Source organism: Salvelinus alpinus, chromosome 5, assembly GCF_045679555.1.
Source record: "Salvelinus alpinus chromosome 5, SLU_Salpinus.1, whole genome shotgun sequence".
NCBI classification, from domain to species: domain Eukaryota; kingdom Metazoa; phylum Chordata; class Actinopteri; order Salmoniformes; family Salmonidae; genus Salvelinus; species Salvelinus alpinus.
Window position 1 is genome coordinate 44,954,185 of NC_092090.1, and position 21,079 is coordinate 44,975,263.

General features: G+C 43.5%; 2 protein-coding genes across 2 annotated transcripts; one reads left to right on the forward strand and one right to left on the reverse strand.

The window, feature by feature from the left end:
* Window positions 1-493: 493 nt before the first annotated feature.
* Window positions 494-16,548, forward strand: LOC139576233 (Y+L amino acid transporter 2-like). The gene is made up of 10 exons (XM_071402052.1): window positions 494-605; window positions 8,964-9,548; window positions 10,121-10,246; window positions 10,359-10,503; window positions 10,930-11,053; window positions 11,503-11,606; window positions 13,570-13,666; window positions 13,940-14,089; window positions 14,263-14,446; window positions 14,623-16,548. The coding sequence occupies exons 2-10, from the start codon at window positions 9,047-9,049 to the stop codon at window positions 14,688-14,690; spliced, it is 1,500 nt and encodes a 499-aa protein (XP_071258153.1). The 5' UTR covers window positions 494-605; window positions 8,964-9,046; the 3' UTR covers window positions 14,691-16,548.
* A 40-nt stretch (window positions 16,549-16,588) lies between these two features.
* Window positions 16,589-19,587, reverse strand: LOC139576234 (probable RNA polymerase II nuclear localization protein SLC7A6OS). The gene is made up of 5 exons (XM_071402053.1): window positions 19,254-19,587; window positions 18,007-18,312; window positions 17,630-17,836; window positions 17,228-17,333; window positions 16,589-17,092 (listed from the first exon to the last, which is right to left on the reverse strand). Exons 1-5 carry the CDS (start codon window positions 19,443-19,445, stop codon window positions 16,968-16,970), a joined length of 936 nt encoding a protein of 311 aa, XP_071258154.1. The 5' UTR covers window positions 19,446-19,587; the 3' UTR covers window positions 16,589-16,967.
* Between the last annotated feature and the right edge of the window lie 1,492 nt (window positions 19,588-21,079).

The following is a 21,079-nucleotide window of genomic DNA, read 5'->3' on the forward strand; positions in this document are numbered from 1 at the left end:
ATAGAGGCTGTAATTTCCATCCAGTGGTGTAAAGTAGGTCTTACTTGTAGAATTGTTGCCTATTACTGTTGCACTCAAATATATTGCCCACTGGGCACACACACACTTGTTGTATCAATGATGTTTCCACACAATTTCAATGAAATGACGTTGAACCAATGTAGAATATACGACTGTCATCTGTGCCCAGTGGGTGTGTTCTCGCTTCAAAACTGGTTGAATTTTTCACCCTGAAGACACAGTAAATGAGAATCAGTTCATTTGCCTCCAACCAAATGAGTTTCATTTGAATTCTGAATAATTCATTCTAGGTCTTTTTTTTTCATTTTTGTTTCTTGGTCCAGTGCAGTTGTAAATTAAACACATACACTGTGAACACCAAAAGTGTATGTGTATATATTAAAACTTATTTTTGAAGAAAATAGTGAATCAGACAAGTGTTCCAGTATACTGTATTTGACAGGGACTGTATCCATTCACGTGATCATTTATTGCCGCCGTCACGTGACTATGATAATTTAGTCTGCTGGGTGTTCAGTGAGGATGCCGCAACCACACACATCTTGGCAGGTCGTCAAGAGCGATAACCAGAAAACAAGGAAAAGGTAAGACAAATAGCCGATACGAATATAGCTGTTACTACTAATTTCACTAGTCCGCGTAAATGCCTGATTCACAGCCTACCTGCCATGTAGGACAAAGGGAGTTGTTATTTCCTGGCAAGAAGATGGAAAAGATAACTGGTCCCTTGCGTTTGCAAAGGGTTTTACTGAACATTACAGTAAACATGTCGATATTGATTTTGGTCTGTTTCTAAAAAAATCTCATTAAGGCTACAAATTAAAATCCACGATTTCCCTGTAGGGGAGACCAGGGGTTGGTTGTCACGGTGTTTACTCAAAATCCAGGGCTGGCTGTGTAATACTTTCAAGATAAAAATGTGATAGGTCAAGCCATATGGTAACGAACATCTAATTGGCATGGGGGTGCGTGTCACAATCGTGACAACCATCCCCACTGTAACAATGTACCCAGTAAGCTAAATTACGTTGAAAAGACACCTAAAATAATTATTTTCCGGACGTTGAAAAGACTGTTTCACAAGTTTGGACAGCACAGTCCAGTTTAATGAATTGAATTCAGTAAAGTGCACTACAGCAGAGAGAGTACCGTACAGTTGAGTTTAATTTTAGTAGAGTAACAGTACGTTAGAGCAGTAGTTTTCAACCGGTGTGCCGCAGTTCACCGATGTTTATTTAATTTTATTTAACCTTTATTTAACTAGGCAAGTCAGTTAAGAACACATTCTTATTTTCAATGACGGCCTAGGAACAGTGGGTTAACTTGTGACTTGAGGAACTCTCAGGTGTGCCGCAAACTTTTGCGGAATGCACAGGTAATTTTGACTTAAGCGCCCTAGTGCTGGTCAGATAATACATTCAAAGGAACATGGTTACATCTGTATCCAGTGCGCTCAGGCTGTTGTTTAATTTGTATAATTTTACTTTGTCTGTGAACTATTAGCACAGGCAAATCTGATTTAGGTTTAGCCAGAGTAATTTATTTCTTAATATAGGGCTCTGGGATAACTGTAGCTATTCCACAGCGCCTGCCATATAAACAAACTGAGCATGGCCTTGTCATTTGTAGCCCAAACCGATTTTACCTGAGCTACATTTTCTTCTTTTTGGCAGGACACTCTTAAAGGGGTATACACAAATTAACCATCACGAGTAAGGAACTATCAAAACTATGAAAATATTTCAAATAAACCCTATGTAATCAAACAACAAAAAAATTGTCACAGAAAATAGATTGCATTATAGATCAGATGAGATGGAGGTCATTACCACTAAATAAATCAGGGACATTTTAGGTGTGCTGCATAATTTTACATCCAATAAAGGTGTGCCACAGTTCAAAATAACATCTGCTAACCATGTGTATGTGACCAATACAATTTGATTTGATATATGGATCTGTGCCATTCACTTTGAACTGGACTGTGTTTATAGCATGAGCGGTTGCCAGTAGATGTACTTGTTTTGATAACAAAGCGAGAGCTGCATGTAGCCACCTGTTCACATTTGTTCATATTCTTTGCTAGTTAGTGAGGTATTATCCCAGTTATAGCAACTTTTTTGTCAATAATGGGGGAGTGGTTGCTTCCTATAAGAGCACAAAATGTGTGCTTTTCTAGCCATCTTTGAAAAGCGAGTCAGGTAAAGAGCTTTTTTTATGTCTTAAAAGGGCAGTGTTGTATTTTTGAGAATAAGCTAAGTAGCCAATAGGCAGAGGGTAGCATAATGTCTGTTTCTCTATAATAATGAGATGGGATAATAATGAATTTTATTTTGTAAAGTGGTTTCTTGTATCAAACAACACATTTTCAGTCATCTCCTTGTCTGAAGGACAAGTGGATAAACAGGTTAATGATAAGCCTTGCATATTTTTATTAAATGTCTAATGGAATGTAGGCCTACATTGAACACCACACATTTGCGGCTACTGTAGACTGAATGACAGAACCGCTATTTTCATGTTAAAGTGTTATGGGATGAATTTTTCTCCATTTTGTTTTGATGGCAGGCCACTGGAAGGCCTACATTATGATCAAATAGCCACAACAACCTTCTTGGCCACTGTTAAAACTGTAACTTAAAGTGGGTACAGCCTCAGTGTTCACAGTAAATGCGTGCTGGAAGTTGCACAGAATTTTCACAACGTTCAAGTTTGCGCTCAGCAGACCTGAAATTTGCTCAGTGCCGGAAAATAATTGAGGGAACATTGGTTAGATGCTTCATTTATGTTTACGTAGTCTGTCTATGAGAGATTAAGATCAGCCTCAGCCCAGAATTATGCTTTTACTGAAAAGAAAAGCTGATAATATAGTACATCCATAGTCATTACTTTCCTTTGTGTATAGACCTTGTGAGTATGGTGGTAAGGCTGGGCAATATATATATTAGTATTTTAAGGTACACTGGTATGGATCCACATACCAGTACAATAAAAATGTTTTTTTTGCAATACCGTCTATAAAGGTATTTTTGATACAGTGCTAAATAAATTAAAAGTTGGACAAATTGGACTAGTCCACTGTCAACTTTGTTTTATACTCAACCAAACTAGGACAATCAGAATGGATAAAGCCCATTTAAACCACTTAGAATTGATTGGTTGTCATGCACTACTCATGAAACATTTTGCGCTTTTAATATTCAGAAACATCAAATGCCGCCATACCGTCAAAGATAAGAAAAACATTGTGCTTTGATATTTTGGCTATATCGCTAAGCCCTATATCAAGGGGAGTAAATGAGACCTCTGATATCCAGGCATTGACTCGCAACACTAACTCACTTCTTTTTGCAAAAACAAGAGCAAAACAATAGCCATCAGATCCTGTAGCAGTAACAGTACAGAAGCCATTCAAAGTGCAAAGCACTGAGGATCTGCTGGCCCTGTGCCATAAGAACATGACTCACAGACCGGACATACCCGCTCAGCAACACAGGACTTAATGTCTTATTCAGTGTCATGGCCACTGTCAAATCAAATCAAATTGTATTTGTCACATGCGCCAAATACAACGAGTGTAGACTTTACTGTGAAATGCTTACTTACTATCCCTTTCCCAAACATGCAGTTAAAAAGTATGAAAATTAACAAATAGATAAAAAAGAAAATAGTAACACAATAAAATAACAATAGCGAGGCTATATACAAGGAGTACCGAGTCAGTGTACTGGGGTAGTTGGGGTGATTGATTGAAGTACTATGGACCTGTGGGTACGGGATGAAAAGCAGAGAGTCCGGATAGCCATTCAATTAACTATTCAGCAGTCTTATGGCTTTGGGGTAGAAGCTGTTCAGGAGACTTTTAGTCCCAGACTTGGCACTCTTTTACCGCTTCCTGTGCGGTAGCAGAGAGAACAGACTGTGACTTGGGTGGCTGGAGTCTTCAACCATTTTTAGGGCCTTCCTCTGACACCGCCTGGTATAGAAGTTCTGGATGGCAGGGAGCCTGGCCCCAGTTATGTACTGGGGCGTACACACTACCCTCTGTAGCACCTTGCGGTCGGATGCCGAGCAGTTGCCATACCAAGCGGTGATGCAGCCAGTCAAGATGCTCTCAATGGTGCAGCTGTAGAACCTTCTGAGGATCTAAGGGCCCATGCAAAATCTTTTCAGCCTCCTGTGGGGGAAGAGATGTTGTGCCCACTTCATGACTGTGTTGGTGTGTTTGGACCATGATAGATCCTTAATGATGTGGACACCAGGGAACTTGAAGCTCTCGACCGTCTACACTACAGCCCCATTGATGTGATTAGGGGCGTGCTTGGCCCTCCGTTTTCTGTAGTCCACGATCAACTCCTTTGTCTCCTTTGTCTGACTTTGAGGGAGGTTGTTCTGGCACCACACGGCCAGGTCTCTGACTTACTCCATTTAGGCTGTCTCGTTGGTGATCAGGCCGACCACCGTCGTTTCTGGGCTAGCTGGGCTGTACTGCCGTGGCATGGTCTTTCCAGGGTGATACACCATCCTATAGTGCTGGGCGATATGGCCAAAATACATTACTTTTGTGTATATGTGGACACCCCTTCAAGTTAGTGGATTCTGCTATTTCAGCCACACTTGTTGCTGACAGCTGTATAAAACCGAGCACACAGCCATGCAATCTCCATAGACAAACATTGACAGTAGAATGGTCTTACTGAAGAGCTCAGTGACTTTCAACGTGGCACTGTCATAGGATGCCACCTTACCAACAAATCAGTTCGTCAAATTTCTGCCCTGCTAGAGCTGCCCCCATTAACTGTAAGTGCTGTTATTGTGAAGTGGAAGCATCTAGGAGCAACAACTGCTCAGCCATGTAGTGGTAGCCACACAAGCTCACAGAACTGTACCACCGAGTGCGTAGCACGTAAAAAATTGTCTGTCCTCGGTTGCAACATTCACTACCGACTTCCAACATCAGCACAATAACTGTTCGTCGAGAGCTTCATGAAATGGGTTTCCATGGCCAAGCAGCCTCACACAAGCCTAAGATCACCATGCGCAATGCCAAGCGTCGGCTGGAGTGATGTAAAGCTTGCCGCCATTGGACTCTGGAGCAGTGGCAACGCGTTCTCTGGAGTGATGAATCACGCTTCACCATCTGGCAGTCCGACGGATGAATTTGGGTTTGGCGGATGCCAGGAGAACACTACCTGCCCGAATGCATAGTGCCAACATTAGTCTTTGGAGGATGAATAATGGTCTGGGGCTGTTTTTCATGCTTCTGGCTAGGCCCCTTAGTTGCAGTGAAGGGAAATCTTAACGCTACAGCATACAATGACATTCTAGACGATTCTGTGCTTCCAACTTTGTGGCAACAGTTTCAAGAAGGCCCTTTCCTGTTTCAACATGACAATGACCCTGTGCACAAAGCGAGGTCCATACAGAAATGGTTTGTATGGTTTGGAAGAACTTGACTGGCCTGCACAGAGCCCAACCCCATTGAACATCTTTGGGATGAAATGGAATGCCGTCTGCGAGCCAGGCCTTATGGGCCAACATCAGTGCCCAACCTCACTAATGCTCTTGTGGCTGAATGGGTGCAAGTCCCCACAGGAATGTTCCAACATCTAGTAGAAAGCATTTCCAGAAGAGTGGAGGCTGTTATAGCAGCAAACGGGGGCCCAACTCCATATTAATGCCTATGATTTTGGAATGAGATGTTTGACACGGGCAGGTGTCCACATACTTTTGGTCATGTAGTGTATCATATCACAATATTTTACTTAATTTTTGTGAATAATACAATTTCTAAATATGTTTAAAGAGTACTGCATGACCCTAGGATGTCACATTTATTCAAAGTGGTTTAAATGGGCTTTCTCCATTCTGATTTGTTTTATACTCAACCAAATCAACCAAAATAGGACAAAAATGAAAGTGAAATTGTCCAACTTTTCATTTATTTAGCACTGTATCAAAATAACTTTATAGACTGAATTGTAAAAATCCATACTGGTTTAACTCAAAATCCGATATATTGCTCAACCCTTCCATTATATAGCACTAGGGTTTGATATGTCATTGATACTATACACACCTTATCGGAGTGAGAATCTGTACATTATTTCATGAGGAGAAACAAAAGCAGAGCTCCTTCTAGACAGGGCAGTTCAGAAACACAACCCCTGTTTTGTTCCAGGTTCAAATAACCACATGTGGATATTGACATGACTTTTTCTCTCACAGTCCGCATGTATAGTGCATATCTTAGTGGAATGACAGTCAATGTTCCCTCAATTTTTTTCAGCACAGAAATTTCAGGTCTGCTGAGCGCAAACTTGAATGTTGTGAAAGTTCTGTTCAACTTCTTCTGCTGATATTTCTTTTTCGTGGAGGGTCTGAGGGGAGCTGCGTACCCGCGCAGTTTAGAGGGAACATTGTAGACCGTCCCATGCAAATATGGCAACTCTATTCCTGGAGGAGCGAACTTTACATGGCTCTGTATTTGAAGGTTTCCTAGAAAGGACTTTCTTAGAACATGTTCTTAGTTAAACAAAGGCGCTCCATTTCAGCACATGGGGCTGCATGAGGCTCCCACCCATTCACTCACGTCTCACTGCACCTTTCTGAGCAATTCATGTATTTAATTTCACTCGAATAAGTCTGTTTACCTCTCACGTGTCTTCATCAAAATGATATGGTAAAAAGTAATTATGCTTAATGAACAATCTCTTGACAAGCAGATGGTATAATTGCAGAATAAGTCATGCCTAGTTATTGACAGAGTGCAGTTATATCAGAGGTATTTGTCCTCATTGACGCAATCAGTTAAGCACATTTATTTTTACCATTTCACACATTCATCACATGTAATGTACAGCCCTGCCCCAGCACTGACTGCACTGTAGAGGGCATTAGAGCCAGGATGTGATGTTATCATACATACCATGACTGCATTTCAAACAACTCAAAGTAGACCGCCCTCGGCCCTAAACCCACTGTTCTATGCCCTTGGGGGAATTCCCGCGGCCATATTTGTCGTCGGTTTGTAATGTAAGCCCCTCAGCCCTCGTTTTTAACGGAGTTTACAAGTGTACAATTATGTTCACTTCGAGGGCCTGAAACGCCGCATGATTCAATTTGAAGGCTAAGGGAATAGGGTGTGTCTTTTTAAGTGTTTGGAATGCAACCCATGACAGTGGGCCCACTGGCATAGCGCAGTTTCTCTGGTCGGAGTTTGCGTCAGCCACTCACAGTATAGACTACCGATCGCTCACCATGGATCTGAAATTGTGACGTCTACGCTGCTGCCTATCAGCTGTCCTTCCTGCCTCCCTGTAGCGCTGTCTTAGGTGAACTCACAGTACGGACATTGCAATTTATTGCGCTGGCCACAGCTGCAGTCCTCATGCCTCCTTGCAGCATGCCTAAGGCACATTCACGCAGATGAGCAGGGACCCTGGGCATTTTTCTTTTGGTGTTTTTCAGAGTCAGTAGAAAGGCCTCTTTAGTGTCCTAAGTTGTCATAACTGACCTTAATTGCCTACCGTCTGTAAGCTGTTAGTGTATTAACGACTGTTCCACAGGTGCATGTTCATTAATTGTATATGGTTCATTGAACAAGCATGGGAAACGGTGTTTAAACCCTTTACAATGAAGATCTGTGAAGTTATTTGGATTTTTATGAATCATCTTTGAAAGACTGTCCTGAAAAAGGGACTTTTCTTTTTTTTTAAGATCCTTTGGAGAGCCCTGACATTATCTTTCTGACTCACCTACTACCCATGTAGATTGGACAACACAAACACATCACTTTAGGGTTGGCAGATGTCTGGAGTGACACATCGTCCCATCCTCCTGTCCAAATATTGTGGAGATTCAATCATATCTTTTTTTTTTTCTCTCTAGGGGGTGCACACGGAGGCGTCAATTGGCCGGCGGGAAGAACAAAATATATAAAGGACACATTGCTAGGCCTAAACAGTGTTAAACCTAGTTCTTTTTTTTATCTAGTCTAGGGTGAATTATTTTCAAATTGGTTGGGCCATGTACTCTTGTCCATAAAAATACTCATATCAGCATAGCCGTGGGAAGTAGGGGTGTGAGGGTCCCCCCACAAAATTAGTGAACTAGACCTTTATTACTCCTGTATAAAAAAATACTCTGGGCTAAGTATTTGCAAGTCCATCATCCTGCTGAGTTCGCCACTGGGTGAACATGCTGGTGTTGCCTGCCAGAAACCTTTTACATGGTAAAAAACAACTCAACCTATTGGTTCCTCATTGCACTTTTTTAACATTTAATTTTAAATGTAGCCTATATTCAAATCCAGATTCATCTTAATCGAAAGACATGGCCTATAGGATAGGTTGGAATATTCTGTCAAAGCTTGAATGATTTATTTGCACAGTTTTTTTTGCACTAATTTAGGTTATTTTTGTACTTATTTTGTTTAGGCTACTTTATTTATTCTCTAATTTGTAGGCCTATATGAAAGGATTTTTACAGTTTGATAGGCAAAATAGGCCTATTTGTTTTGTTTTTTTGCCTAAATCAATGTTCATTCAATTGTTATAAAGATTGTTATAGGCTAAATAATGTATCTGATTGTTGTTGACTTTTATATAAAATGCACAAATTCAAATTGACTAAACCTGTTGTGTTGTGACATCGCTATGTCGACGATGCAATTGGGTTATTGTCAAAATAATTTATAATAACATTTTTAAAAAGTAATACAATTTAGACATAGGTGTGAGATGATGGACGCATTGGCCCACAGAGCTGCGGGTGTGTTCGCTACACCAGGGAGTGGGTCTAGAGAGTAGATGGAATACATTTGGATTAGACCACTCCACAATCTCTGCCTGCTTCAGTGGCATTAGCTACGCCAGTTTTCCTTCTCTCTCTCTCTCTTTCGAATCTCTAATTCTCCATCTTCCCCTTTCTTGTCTCTTAAGGCAGGTGGCACCCAATCAGAGGGGACCCTCTTCCCAGAAGTAACCAGCCAGCCAGCCAGCCAGGCCCCCAGACAAGTCCCAGCATGGAGAACCGGGACGAGTCCAGGAAGCTGAACGAGAGCTCCTCGCACCCCGACAACACCGAAGCCGTGGCCCCCGAGCAGGCTAAAGAGAGCATGCAGATGAAGAAGGAGATCTCCCTGCTCAACGGAGTCAGCCTCATCGTGGGCAACATGATTGGCTCGGGCATCTTCGTGTCTCCCAAGGGCGTGCTCATCTACAGCGCCTCCTACGGCCTGTCGCTGGTCATCTGGGCCGTCGGTGGAATATTCTCAGTGGTCGGCGCTCTGTGTTACGCAGAGCTGGGCACCACCATCACCAAGTCCGGGGCCAGCTATGCCTATATCCTGGAGTCCTTTGGTCCATTCATTGCCTTTATTCGCCTGTGGACATCACTGCTCATCATTGAGCCCACCAGTCAGGCGGTCATCGCCATAACGTTCGCTAACTACCTGGTGCAGCCGCTCTTCCCCACGTGTGAGCCACCCTACTCAGCTTCGCGCCTCATCGCAGCCGCCTGCATATGTGAGTAAAACCTTGTGACGCGCTTAGGCACTCTCTGCTTCACTTTATCCTTCTCTCACGAATGGCAAACAAAGGATCAAAGGACACTCTCTGAAAATGCAAATAGGAGATTAGAGAAATTAATTCCAGTTGAGTCACTAGAATGCTCTCAAATTGCTCTTAGTAGGACTTGCTCTTCAGGTTTTCCAGTACCTTCCTACCTCATACCCATTTCAGTAATCCTACGCGACTTCAGCAAACAGAACTAGTACATACTGTTCCTACGTTACAGGGTACATTAACTGATTCCAGATCTGTTTTCATGCATGTGTGTGCACTCACTGCGCTGTGCGTCTGTACAGACAGCAGCCCAACAGAACAGGGCAGGGCAGAACTACTCTTGAGTTAAGAAGCTTCGAGTCCTCTCTTCATGTGACCTGTGAATTGTAACATGTAACTAATTGAATGAGTACTCTGTGATTTGAAAGACTCACAGCACAGTAAAAATATTTGGTCTTTGATCTATAACAGTCCTCTGCTAAGTACTAGTCTTCTGATGTCGTGTGAACACTCCTGTCTTTGGTCGGCCCCAGGTTTGCTGACGTTCATCAACTCGGCCTACGTGAAGTGGGGCACCAGGGTGCAGGATGTCTTCACTTACGCCAAAGTTCTCGCCCTCATCGTCATCATCATCACAGGCGTAGTGAAACTATGCCAAGGTCAGTGACACTAACACTGCTGCCAACACACTACTGTTGATTCATTTTCATATCTGATTTTTATCCCATTTCATGAGAGGTTGTATAGTAATTATTGTCTGCCTCCTCTCAGGATACACCGGGAACTTTGAGGCGTCATTCCAGGGCTCTTCCACAGACCCAGGAGACATTGCCTTGGCCCTGTACTCTGCCCTGTTCTCCTACTCGGGCTGGGACACACTCAACTTTGTTACTGAGGAGATCAAGGACCCAGAGAGGTACTCATGACGCCCTGACAACACGTACCAAACATACCGCTATTGACCTGCTTGATTTCCGCCTCTATAGTCAGTCATTAACTAGCCTGACCGACAACGAATCCAACCGAGGGGTCGGCTGAAGCACAAACTGCTCCGCTCCCGTGCTAGAACGGTAACTGGGTTCCATTACTAATTGGAGGAAGCTTTGGTAACAAGGATGTGTGAAAGCAGTGGTAGTTAATGAAGTTCCATGGTGAATGCTGGGTGTTATTCCAAAGTAGAACCTACTGTATGTACATTCACACATTAACGCCAGTGCCATGTAACCTTACCACCATGTTGCACTGTGTGTTTAAGTTAACTCCGGTAAGAGTATATGCCAAGCAAAGAGAGATGTATACTGTGTGAATGATCATGTTTGACCTCTTTACCCTGTTCCCATAGGAACCTGCCCCTGTCCATTGCCATCTCCATGCCCATCGTCACGATCATATATATCATGACTAACGTGGCTTACTACGCCGTGCTGGACATGAGTGCCATCCTCGCCAGTGACGCCGTGGCTGTGGTGAGTTCAGAATTTAAGAGCGCTCACTTTTATATCACGGAATAGGTTTTATTTAGTTTATTGGGCCAATGGGTCTCTGTTGAAGGGCAGATGACTTACTGCTCTGATTTCCGGGAATGTGCCGACCTACGTGCCACACGTTGAAGTAATTACCATGCGATTAATGCCCTTGCTTGTTTTTTTTATTTTTTATGTATACATTGAGTTGATATTCAGTTCTGTTCTTAGGCCTGTTTGTCTTTGTTTCTATAAACACCTGCTAACCCTCAGGCGACTGTGTCAGGGCTGGGCTGTCTGGCCCGTTGACAGTCAGGATGTTTAATTGGAGTCCGACAAACTCTCGTTTAAATATGGATCTTTCTTTAGCAATGTGCGAAAGTGCCCCCCCCTGGAAAAGTGTGCGTTTTTTGATATTCCGTGTAAAATATGTTTTATCTTCTCCTCTGTAGACGTTTGCGGACCACACTCTGGGAGTGATGAGCTGGACCATCCCCATCGCTGTGGCTCTGTCCTGTTACGGAGGGCTAAACTCATCTATTATCGCTGCATCCAGGTAAATCGTGTGACACGCTCGCGCTCCCATACAATGCCCTAAGCTTTATGGTCTTGCTGTATAGTCTAAGGCCTCGATTTCATGTTCCATCTGGTTATGTTGTGCTCCGATGGTTTTTACAGTGACCTTCTATAATAAACACCAGCTGGAGTTGTTTTCTGGTAATGGTTATGGAGGTACACTAAAAGTATGTGGACACCTGCTCGTCGAGTGTCTCGTTCCAAAATCATGGGCATTAATATGGAGTCGGTCCCCCATTTGCTGCTATAACAGCCTCCACTCTTCTGGGAAGGCTTTCCACTAGATGTTGGAACATTGCTGCGGGGACTTGCAGCCATTCAGCCTCAAGAACGTTAGTGAGGTTGGGCACTGATGTTAGGCCTAGCCCGTAGTCAGCGTTTCAATTTATCTCAAAGGTGTTCGTTGAGGTCAGGGCTCTGTGCAGGTTCTTCCACACTGATCTCGAGAAACCATTTCTGTATGGACCTCGCTTTGTGCACAGGGGCATTGTCATGTTGAAACAGGAAAGGGCCTTCTTGAAACTGTTGCCACAATGTTGGAAGCACATAATCATCTAGAATGTAATTGTATGCTGGAGCATTAAGATTTACCTTCACTGGAACTAAGGGGCCTAGCCCGAACCATGAAAAACAGCCCCAGACCATTATTCCTCCTCCACCAAATTTTAAAGTTGGCACTACGCATTCGGGCAGATAGTGTTCTCCTGGCATCTGCAAAACCCAGATTTGTCTGTTGGACTGCCAGTTGGTGAAGCGTGATTCATCACCCCAGAGAACGCGTTTCCACTGCTCCAGTCCAATGGCGCCGAGCTTTACACCACTCCAGCCGACGCTTGGCATTGAGCATGGTGATCTTAGGCTTGTGTGAGGCTGCTTGGCCATGGAAACCCATTTCTTGAAGCTCCCGACTAACAGTTATTTTGCTGATGTTGCTTCCAGAAGCAGTTTGGAACTCAGTAGTAAGTGTTGCAACCGATGACAGACAATTTTTACACACTACGCGCTTCAGCACTCGGCGGTCCCATTCTGTGAGCTTGTGTGGCTTTCCGCTTCGCGGCTGAGCCGTTGTTGCTCCTATACATTTTCACTTCACAATAACACCACTTCCAGTTGACTGGGGCAGCTCTAGCAGGGTAGAAATTGACTAACTGACTTGTCGGGGCGAGGGGACGACGTAAAGTTATACTGTTACATCCACATACTTTTGTGTATATATAGTGTATGCTGTGTGCCACAGATTTACCATTATGTGGTCCAGATACTCGTGGCTGCTAGTGCTGAGTGATTAACCGAAATGTCAGTTATTTTTCAAACAACTAATTGACCGACATCTGTTCAATTATTTGACTTCCATTTTGTTCGTTTTTTTTTTTTTCCCCTGTGAGCTCAATGCACACATTGGCTGCAGTTTCACTAGTCATAATTTCAGTTCATGCCTGGACTGTGCGATGTAGCAGTGAGTTGTAGTTACCAGTAGGCCAATGTTCTACATAGTTTGGCACATAAAACGTGATAATTAAATACAATGACCATAATCCATTGCGCGGCTACTTGTCCGGTTTGTGTGGGGCAGACACGGAGAGGGAGAGAAGAGACAGAAGAGGCGCGATTGAAAGGGATAGAGAGCAGTTGCGTCGAGGTATCTCTACCTGAAAATACATAATCTAAGTGATTGATAGTTGGTATTTAGCCATCATAAAAGTAAACCCTTATTTACTTAGAAGTAAAATAATGTGACTAACTGATAAGTGATAAGCAGTACTGGGCAGTCACTATCATCATGGGACTTGTATTAATTGTTTTATTCTGTGTTGTTCAACCCACATAATGCATAGTGCATTTAATGTAAAAATAGATATATTTTTTAATAATCTACCTGAAACTGAACCGACCAAAAAAAGCACTAATCGCTCAGCACTAAGTGATACCTCTGCCGTTGGCAGGCTGTTCTTCGTGGGAGCTCGTGAAGGTCACCTCCCGGACGCCTTATCAATGATTCATGCGGAGAGGTATACTCCTGTCCCTGCTCTGCTCTTCAACGTAAGCACCCCCTTTCCTTACATCACTTACATCGCACACTTTAGAACAATTTCATCAACTTTTATGCCAAACAAACAAAGTAGAAACATCTCCACTGTCCACATCAACTCAAAGCTGCTGTCAGTGCTGACACCTGGTGGATGGACATGCCCAGTGCAGCTTTCTATCTGGTGTGGATGATGCTGGTGAGCCATGTCTCTCCCTGCTGGTGAGTCATACGTCCTGCCTCTGTTGACCGGTGTATTTTTTGTTGTTGTTGTTGTGTGTCCACAGTGTGCCATGGCCTTGGTTTACCTGACTGTAGAGGATGTTTTCCAGCTGATCAACTACTACAGCTTCAGCTACTGGTTCTTTATGGGTCTGTCTATCGCCGGGCAGATCTACCTGCGCTGGAAGGAACCAGACAGACCCAGACCACTCAAGGTGAGAACTTGACTGTCTCACCTGTGAACTAATATGTTCATACTTTATCAATTAATAGACTGAAGATTGAATCTCTTGGAAGATAATTAGTTACATGTAAGGCAACAATTAATGTTATTTTCTCCTTCCTGCCATGTCTGTGCTTGTCTCCCCCTATGTGTTCCTGTGTGCAGTTGACCCTGTTGTACCCCATCATCTTCTGTTGTTGCACTGTGTTCCTCGTGGCAGTGCCACTGTACAGTGACACCATCAACTCTCTCATTGGCATCGCCATTGCCCTCTCCGGAGTGCCGGTCTACTTCCTGGGCATCCACCTGCCCGAGTCCAAACGGCCACCCTACATTACCAAGTTACTACGTGAGTTACCCTCTCTCAATAAGACCATTTCCTCACCCTGTTTCCAAATGAGGACTGATTTTATATTCCTGTCTTGTATAATAGTTGAAAACATTTCCATTGAAAGATGTGGAAACAGTATTTTCATTTTTAGTAATTTAATGATTGCTCTAACCTCTTTCTTTCACTTGTGCTAGGTTCGTTCACACGCTTTACCCAGCTCACCTGTTTCTGTGTGCTCACCGAGATGGACATCAGTGAGTAAACCTCACTCCCAACCATGACATAAAGTTCTCACCATGTTACCTACCACTCTTTGCAATTCACAAACAGACACATGGGACCAACTCATGGAAATTCACCTCTTTTGCAAAGACAAGGGAATATTTAATATTTTTACCTGAATGTCTCACTACTATGTTAGTCTGTAGTTTACAAGTTGGGACACTATACACACGTTTTACACGCACAGACAGGTATAGGGAGGTGACAGTGTGGGACTCCACTTACTTTTCACTGCCTGGTGCCTGATGTTTCATGTGAAGTTAAGCATTGGGCAAGGACAGATCCTAAAGAAAGCCATGGTCATCTGGCCAGTACTCTGGGACATCCCCTCTCCTTATGTCATTATCCTACTCATAGTTTCACTTCTCCTGACATGTCATTGTCCCCTGCCTGGTGTATGGGGTGAGATCCACATCAGAGCCTATGGAGTTGGTCTCTCCTTTCACAAGGGCTGGAGATCCATGTAAGATCGCAGTACATCTCTTATCTCGTGATGGAATGACCTAGAGAGGTTGTTTTGATGTCAAAGGGTATAGGTATGCACTTTTTAATATGCTGTCCCTGTCAAATACATATACACAGTGTACAAAACATTAGGAATACCGGCTCTTTCCATGACATACTGTCCAGGTGAAATCTATGATCCCTTATTGATGTCAGCTGTTAAATCCACTTCAATCAGTGTAGATGACAGTTATGAGAAAGGTTAAATAAGGATTTTTTTTTTTTAGCCTTGAGACAATTGAGACATGGATTGTGCATGTGTGCCATTCAGAGGGTGAACGGGCAAGGCAAAATATTTAAATGTCCTTGAATGGGGTATGGTAGTAGCTGTCCGGCGCACCGGTTTGAGTGTGTCAAGAACTGCAACTCTACTGGGTTTTTCACACTCAAGTTTCCCGTATCAAGAATGGTCCAACACCCAAAGGCCATCCATCCAGCTTGAGATAACTGTGGGAAGCATTGGAGTGAACATGGGCCAGCATCCCTGTGGAATGCTTTCGACACCTTTTAGAGTTCAAGCCAGACAAATCGAGGCTGTTCTGAGGGCAAAAACTCAATATTAGGACGTCGTTCCTAATGTTTTGTACACTCAGTGTATGTCTGCATATCCCGAAGGGACATGCAAACAGACCGATTTTCATAAATATTAAAATGTATTTCTTAAAGGTGATGCTACGGTCTGTGTTCTCTTGGAGCTTTTAAGTTATGGATGATAGTTTATTGGAGAAAGGGAACAAATGACTCAACGTCTGCTGCTACATGGTTGTTCAGTGTTTTTTCCCAGCCCTCCTTTCTGGTGTTCAGTTATTCGATGCTCATTTTTCTGTGAACTGCTGACTGACCTCAGTAAGGTTAATGTAGTATGCAAACTATTCATCCATTCTGTAACGGGGCTGGACCTCTAATATCCATAAATCTGAAAACCCAATCCCACCCACAAAGACATTCTTCTGTACTGCTTTTGAAAATGTGCAATAGCCAACTAAATGTCATCTCAGCAATGGCAAATGTAACCCTCCAAAGACCATGGTGACAGAGGCCATGTCAGCTTTACCAACCGCTGGGATCACTTGATTAGGGCAGCAGCAGTAAATTAAACAGAACGTTAACTTTATTGCACCTGTAAGTTAACCATGCAAAGGATCTCCTGGGCCAATATTTAATGAAGCCACTATAAGAAGTTATTCAGCGAATATGAAAGACTGTTACCCATGAACAAGTTGGCTCTGTCATCAGTTTGCCTGCTAAATTCTAATTCTAGTTTCATGAAATGCCCCATGGAAGATAAGTTTCATTTGTGGTGTAGTTTTATAAATAAAACTTTTCTTAACCAGTTTGCAGTGTAATTTAAATCATTACAGCAATAATGCACAATTTCTTTGGGAAGTCTTACATTTATTTTGAAAGCTTTATTTTATACACATCTACATATTTACAGAAGGGATTCGGAGTCAATCTTTCATCACACATCAAGAGTACAATCTCCCGTGTGACAGGGAATGTAGGCCCAAACAAGGTATCACACAGACACACACAATGCCCCACACTTTCAGATGCACAATCACTACCATACGCTTACACGTACATACTACCATGCACAACATGCAAACACGCAGTCCAAACCATCTCACCAACATACAAGTTTAACAAGAAGCACACCATAGTTATGTGCGACACATCTACCACACATTCACACCAACACTTGCACAGAAAAAAAAAAGGAAAAACAACCACCAATGCTCAAAGTTGGAGATCAGTCGGAGTCATCCTTGTCGCCATCATCATCATCATCATCATCATCATCCTCTAACTCCTGCATCACCTCGCCCTGGTACTGGTCCCAGGATCTCCAACTGTATGAGTGCTCTTCCCAGTACCCTTCAGGATGAGAATGGCAAAATTAGGTTTCAGAGAGAAACTAGTAATGCAACTATCCTTACTATGGGAGCTTTGATAATCATTGCGTGAAGCTTTTGTGAACTTTGTACAAAAAACAAAAATGTACTATCCTACCTCCATAGCGCTCCTCTCTGTCACTGCCATCCTCATCGGGGTAGTCATTCCTCCAGTTCCCCTCTTCATTCTCATACACTTCCTCATTCACCACTAAGTCAGGCACCTGGAAAACCAAGATAAAAAGGTTTATTCCTCCTGCATCATTTTATGTTATTCAGATACTAACCTTGTCCCGTGCTCAATTGCTACCGTGTATAGAGCCTGGAAACACCGCAACAAAGTGGGACTTGAATTGAAAGTGGGGTGGGTGAAATCGAAACGAGAGCCTGTCTTAGCTGTATTCTATATTTATTTTTTTAAAGTTCAAACACAGCAACCATATTTTTGAGAAGCCCAATTGATTGAGTTTGGGCACAAAGTTTGTACAAACTAGTTCTAAGATACACTTTTGATCCTTACCAACTCTCCCTCGTCTGAGTAGGGCCTGACGGACAGGATGTCCTGGATCCAGCCTGCAGCGACTGTTTCCTGGTAATAAAGGTCATACACGTAGTCGTCCTCCCGTTCACGATGCTCAACACCCACACCGTCTCCAGACACACTCAGCTTCTCACGGAGCATCTTCATTGAGTTACACAGGATAGTCTCTGGGTCAGGGGTCAGCAACTGGGAAACAGTCACAATAAGCATCAAATTCAAGCCATCCAAATACTAGTCCTATGTGTCAGTGGCAGGTAGGCTACAATCTAGATCAACTGAATTCATCATATGGGCACTGATACATTTACATGGAACGTTTCCCCAGTTCTAGCTAGGGGAGCCCAGCTCACACTTACCTTGCTAGGAACTTTGTCCTGGTCCCCATCTTCCTGGATGATGTCAAACACCTGAACTTCACCCAGGCTCCAGGCATTTTTGCCTGGCTCCTCCTCTGTGGGCTCTGGCTGCGTTGAGGGGGGCTGTTCTGCAGACATCCCTGCTCGATGGCTGGAGAGGATCCTGTATCGCTCCTCCCGCCTGGTGCTCCACTTTACGCTCCGCAGATCTCCCACAATCCTCTGGGAGCTGCCTGAGGGGCGCAGGGCATGGGCCATGCGGGGGCGGGCCAGTGCTTCACGAACCTGTGTCTGGACTGGGGCATCCTAAGAATAGTGACAATGTAGGGAAGCAGTTATCCTAACAAAGAGGGTTGAGACTAATAAGACTGGCAGTGCATTACATGAAGGGTTCACAAAATTAAACTTAGCTACCAGAACTGTTTCTGAGTGCTAAGAAAACATTAAGATCTATTTTACATTGAAAATAAAACAATAGGTTATGAAACTAGCTATGACTGACTCAGGACCATGACCAGCCAACTCATCTTTTTATTTATTTAACCTTTACTTAACTAGGCAAGTCAGTTAAGAACAAATTCTTATTTACAATGACGCATACCCTGGGCAAACCCGGACGACGCTGGGTCAATTGTGCGCCGCCCTATGGGACTCCAAATCACGGCCGGTTGTGATACAGCCTGGAATCGAACCAGCCTCTGTAGTGATGCCTCCAGCACTGAGCTGCAGTGCCTTAGACCGTTACGCCTCTCGGAAGCCAACAAAACTTATTTTCTACCCAAACAGGTGTTGCGAAAGATTATCTCCTCATAGCTAGCTAAATATACAAATTAATAATTGTCCCATGATCTTGAAATGGCAGGTGTGCAAGAGACAGGTACACCAGATAATGGTACTGTGAAGTTAGCGAGAACGTAGGCTGGCAGGCTAGCTCGCTAGTTTGCGAACGATAGTTACCTGGCTATCTGTGTTGTTAGCTAGCTTGCTAATCAACACAAAGCGAACTAGCCAGTTTGCTAAGTAAGGATGACTTGAGCTGGAGAGAAAATACAATGTATATAGCTAACGTTAACTAGCAATAAACAATGTTCGTTAACCAGCTGATAAGCTAACTACAGTTAATTTAACATCAAATATATTAGGTAGCTAGCTAGCCAAACTAAAACAGCAGACTTGAGTGTCTTGCACAGCACCAGCCGATTGTGTACAGCGCCCACGAGAAACCGTGGTTTGACAGCGGCCCATACCTGTGACGCTACGGTTGCCACGAGTTTGAAGACTGAATTCTCAACCGCTGTATCATCGGGCTCAGGCACAGTTTCCCCAGCGGTCTGGGATGTGGTCTCTGGCCGAATACGTTTACAGGCAAGCAGCAACGCATCGGCAGGGTCAGTTCCTCTCTTTCGTTTCACCCGGAGAATAGTGGTGCTTGGATCCATGGCTGCTCCAGCTGGCGCTACCGTAACTAGCTAGCTATAGTCGCACTTGTGAAAGGGGAGGCAGGATTCTTCTACTGCTATGTTATCTTCTTCGATTAGGTTTTACGGCGGTTGGCATCCAATAAATGTTGCATTGCCGCCACCTACTAGACTGGAGTATACTCCTTATACTTAAAATAAATAATCATAAAATACATAAATCAACATATACCCTACCATCTAACCCTACACTCACTAAAAACCCGCCACCCTACTCCACTATTTAAATATTTTTAATCCTACTTCAAGCCAACAGCCTGAAAGGATGGGACACCACCAGTTAACACCTTGTAACTCTTCTGACCCAAATAACTCTCTGCAGCTGCCACCACAACCTCACCTGCAGTACAGTTGATAACCATTGCTATAAATGATAAAAATCCAATCTTACTGAAACATATATCACTTGTTGGCCTATCCCTCTATACTGGTGCAGATCTACTACTCACATCACTCCTCTCAGGATCCCTCCCCCTTGACTCATCTTCCTCTACTTTCTTCACCGCCTCAGCGTACTACAACCTCTCCACTACTCTAACCCTGGAAACCTCAAACTGCCTCTCTCGCACAGGACATTTCTGAACCCCAGCCCTAATGGGCACCCCTACAATTAACACATACAACTAATTTCCCCAATGTTACACATTCCTTTGTCTCATGCCCTTCTGCACACTTCTCACACCTAGGAACCTCCCTCCTACACACTCCTGCCACATGCCCATAAGCTTGACACCTGTAACAAAGTAATGTATTCAGCACAAATACTCGTACGGGATAACTTATATATCCTAACATCACTTTGTTGGGCAAAGACTCAACATCAAAACTCAAGGACAGACTCTTTTGTTTCACCACTCACGCCACCCTGCCTGTGTCACAACATATGATGAGTATCACAAACACTGGGAATCTTCCCCTTCAGTTGATCAACTTTCACATTTACCCCAGTAATCACTCCTCTCAGTGATGTCCTTTCCTTGAGAGCAAAATAATTAACTTCTCTTGTCCCCATTCATTTAATGCGGAGCGCCTGCTCCCTCTGACCAGCAGAATCACAAACAATTATCTCAAGACCACTTCTGGTTACCTTCACCGATTCCACACCATTCAACTCTGTTTTCACCCACCCTGAAACCACAAATTGATCAGCCAAAAGGCAAGGGTGCACTTTAAAAAAAAAAATGTCACTCCTACTGTCACAGACTCATCTTCATCCTGACCCTTGGTGCAAGCCTCGGGCTCTGAGAACTTCACCACACCTACTACCTCCGATATTTCGCCCTCATTCACTTCCATTTCTCCTCGTCTACGATCCGACGTAAAGCTCACTCTGCTTACACCTTCTTCCATTCTTCTTTAACAAACGATCTCCCTTATTTCTGCCATTTTTAACAGACTCAAGCTCACCCTCTTCCTCCTTCTCTTTCTTCGTCCTCCTCTGCCTCTCTTTTTCTCTCAATTCCTTCTCCGTATTCCAAGTATTCATATCCTTATGATAATACTGCACTTCTCCTGACATACATCTTGTTCTTGCCCTTTCAAGGGACGCCATTTTACCGGCTGTCACAATCTCTGTACAATCAACATGAACCCCT

Excerpts from the sequence above, each read along its gene's own strand:
- LOC139576233 (XM_071402052.1), top strand. The coding sequence starts at position 9,047 with ATGGAGAACCGGGACGAGTCCAGGAAGCTGAACGAGAGCTCCTCGCAC. Across the intron at positions 11,054-11,502 it reads CCAGTGACGCCGTGGCTGTG|ACGTTTGCGGACCACACTCT; the intron begins GTGAGTTCAGAA and ends TCTCCTCTGTAG. Across the intron at positions 13,667-13,939 it reads TCCCTGCTCTGCTCTTCAAC|TGTGCCATGGCCTTGGTTTA; the intron begins GTAAGCACCCCC and ends GTGTGTCCACAG.
- LOC139576234 (XM_071402053.1), bottom strand. The coding sequence starts at position 19,445 with ATGGATCCAAGCACCACTATTCTCCGGGTGAAACGAAAGAGAGGAACT. Across the intron at positions 18,313-19,253 it reads TGGCAACCGTAGCGTCACAG|GATGCCCCAGTCCAGACACA; the intron begins GTATGGGCCGCT and ends CACTATTCTTAG. Across the intron at positions 17,334-17,629 it reads ACTCAGACGAGGGAGAGTTG|GTGCCTGACTTAGTGGTGAA; the intron begins GTAAGGATCAAA and ends TTGGTTTTCCAG.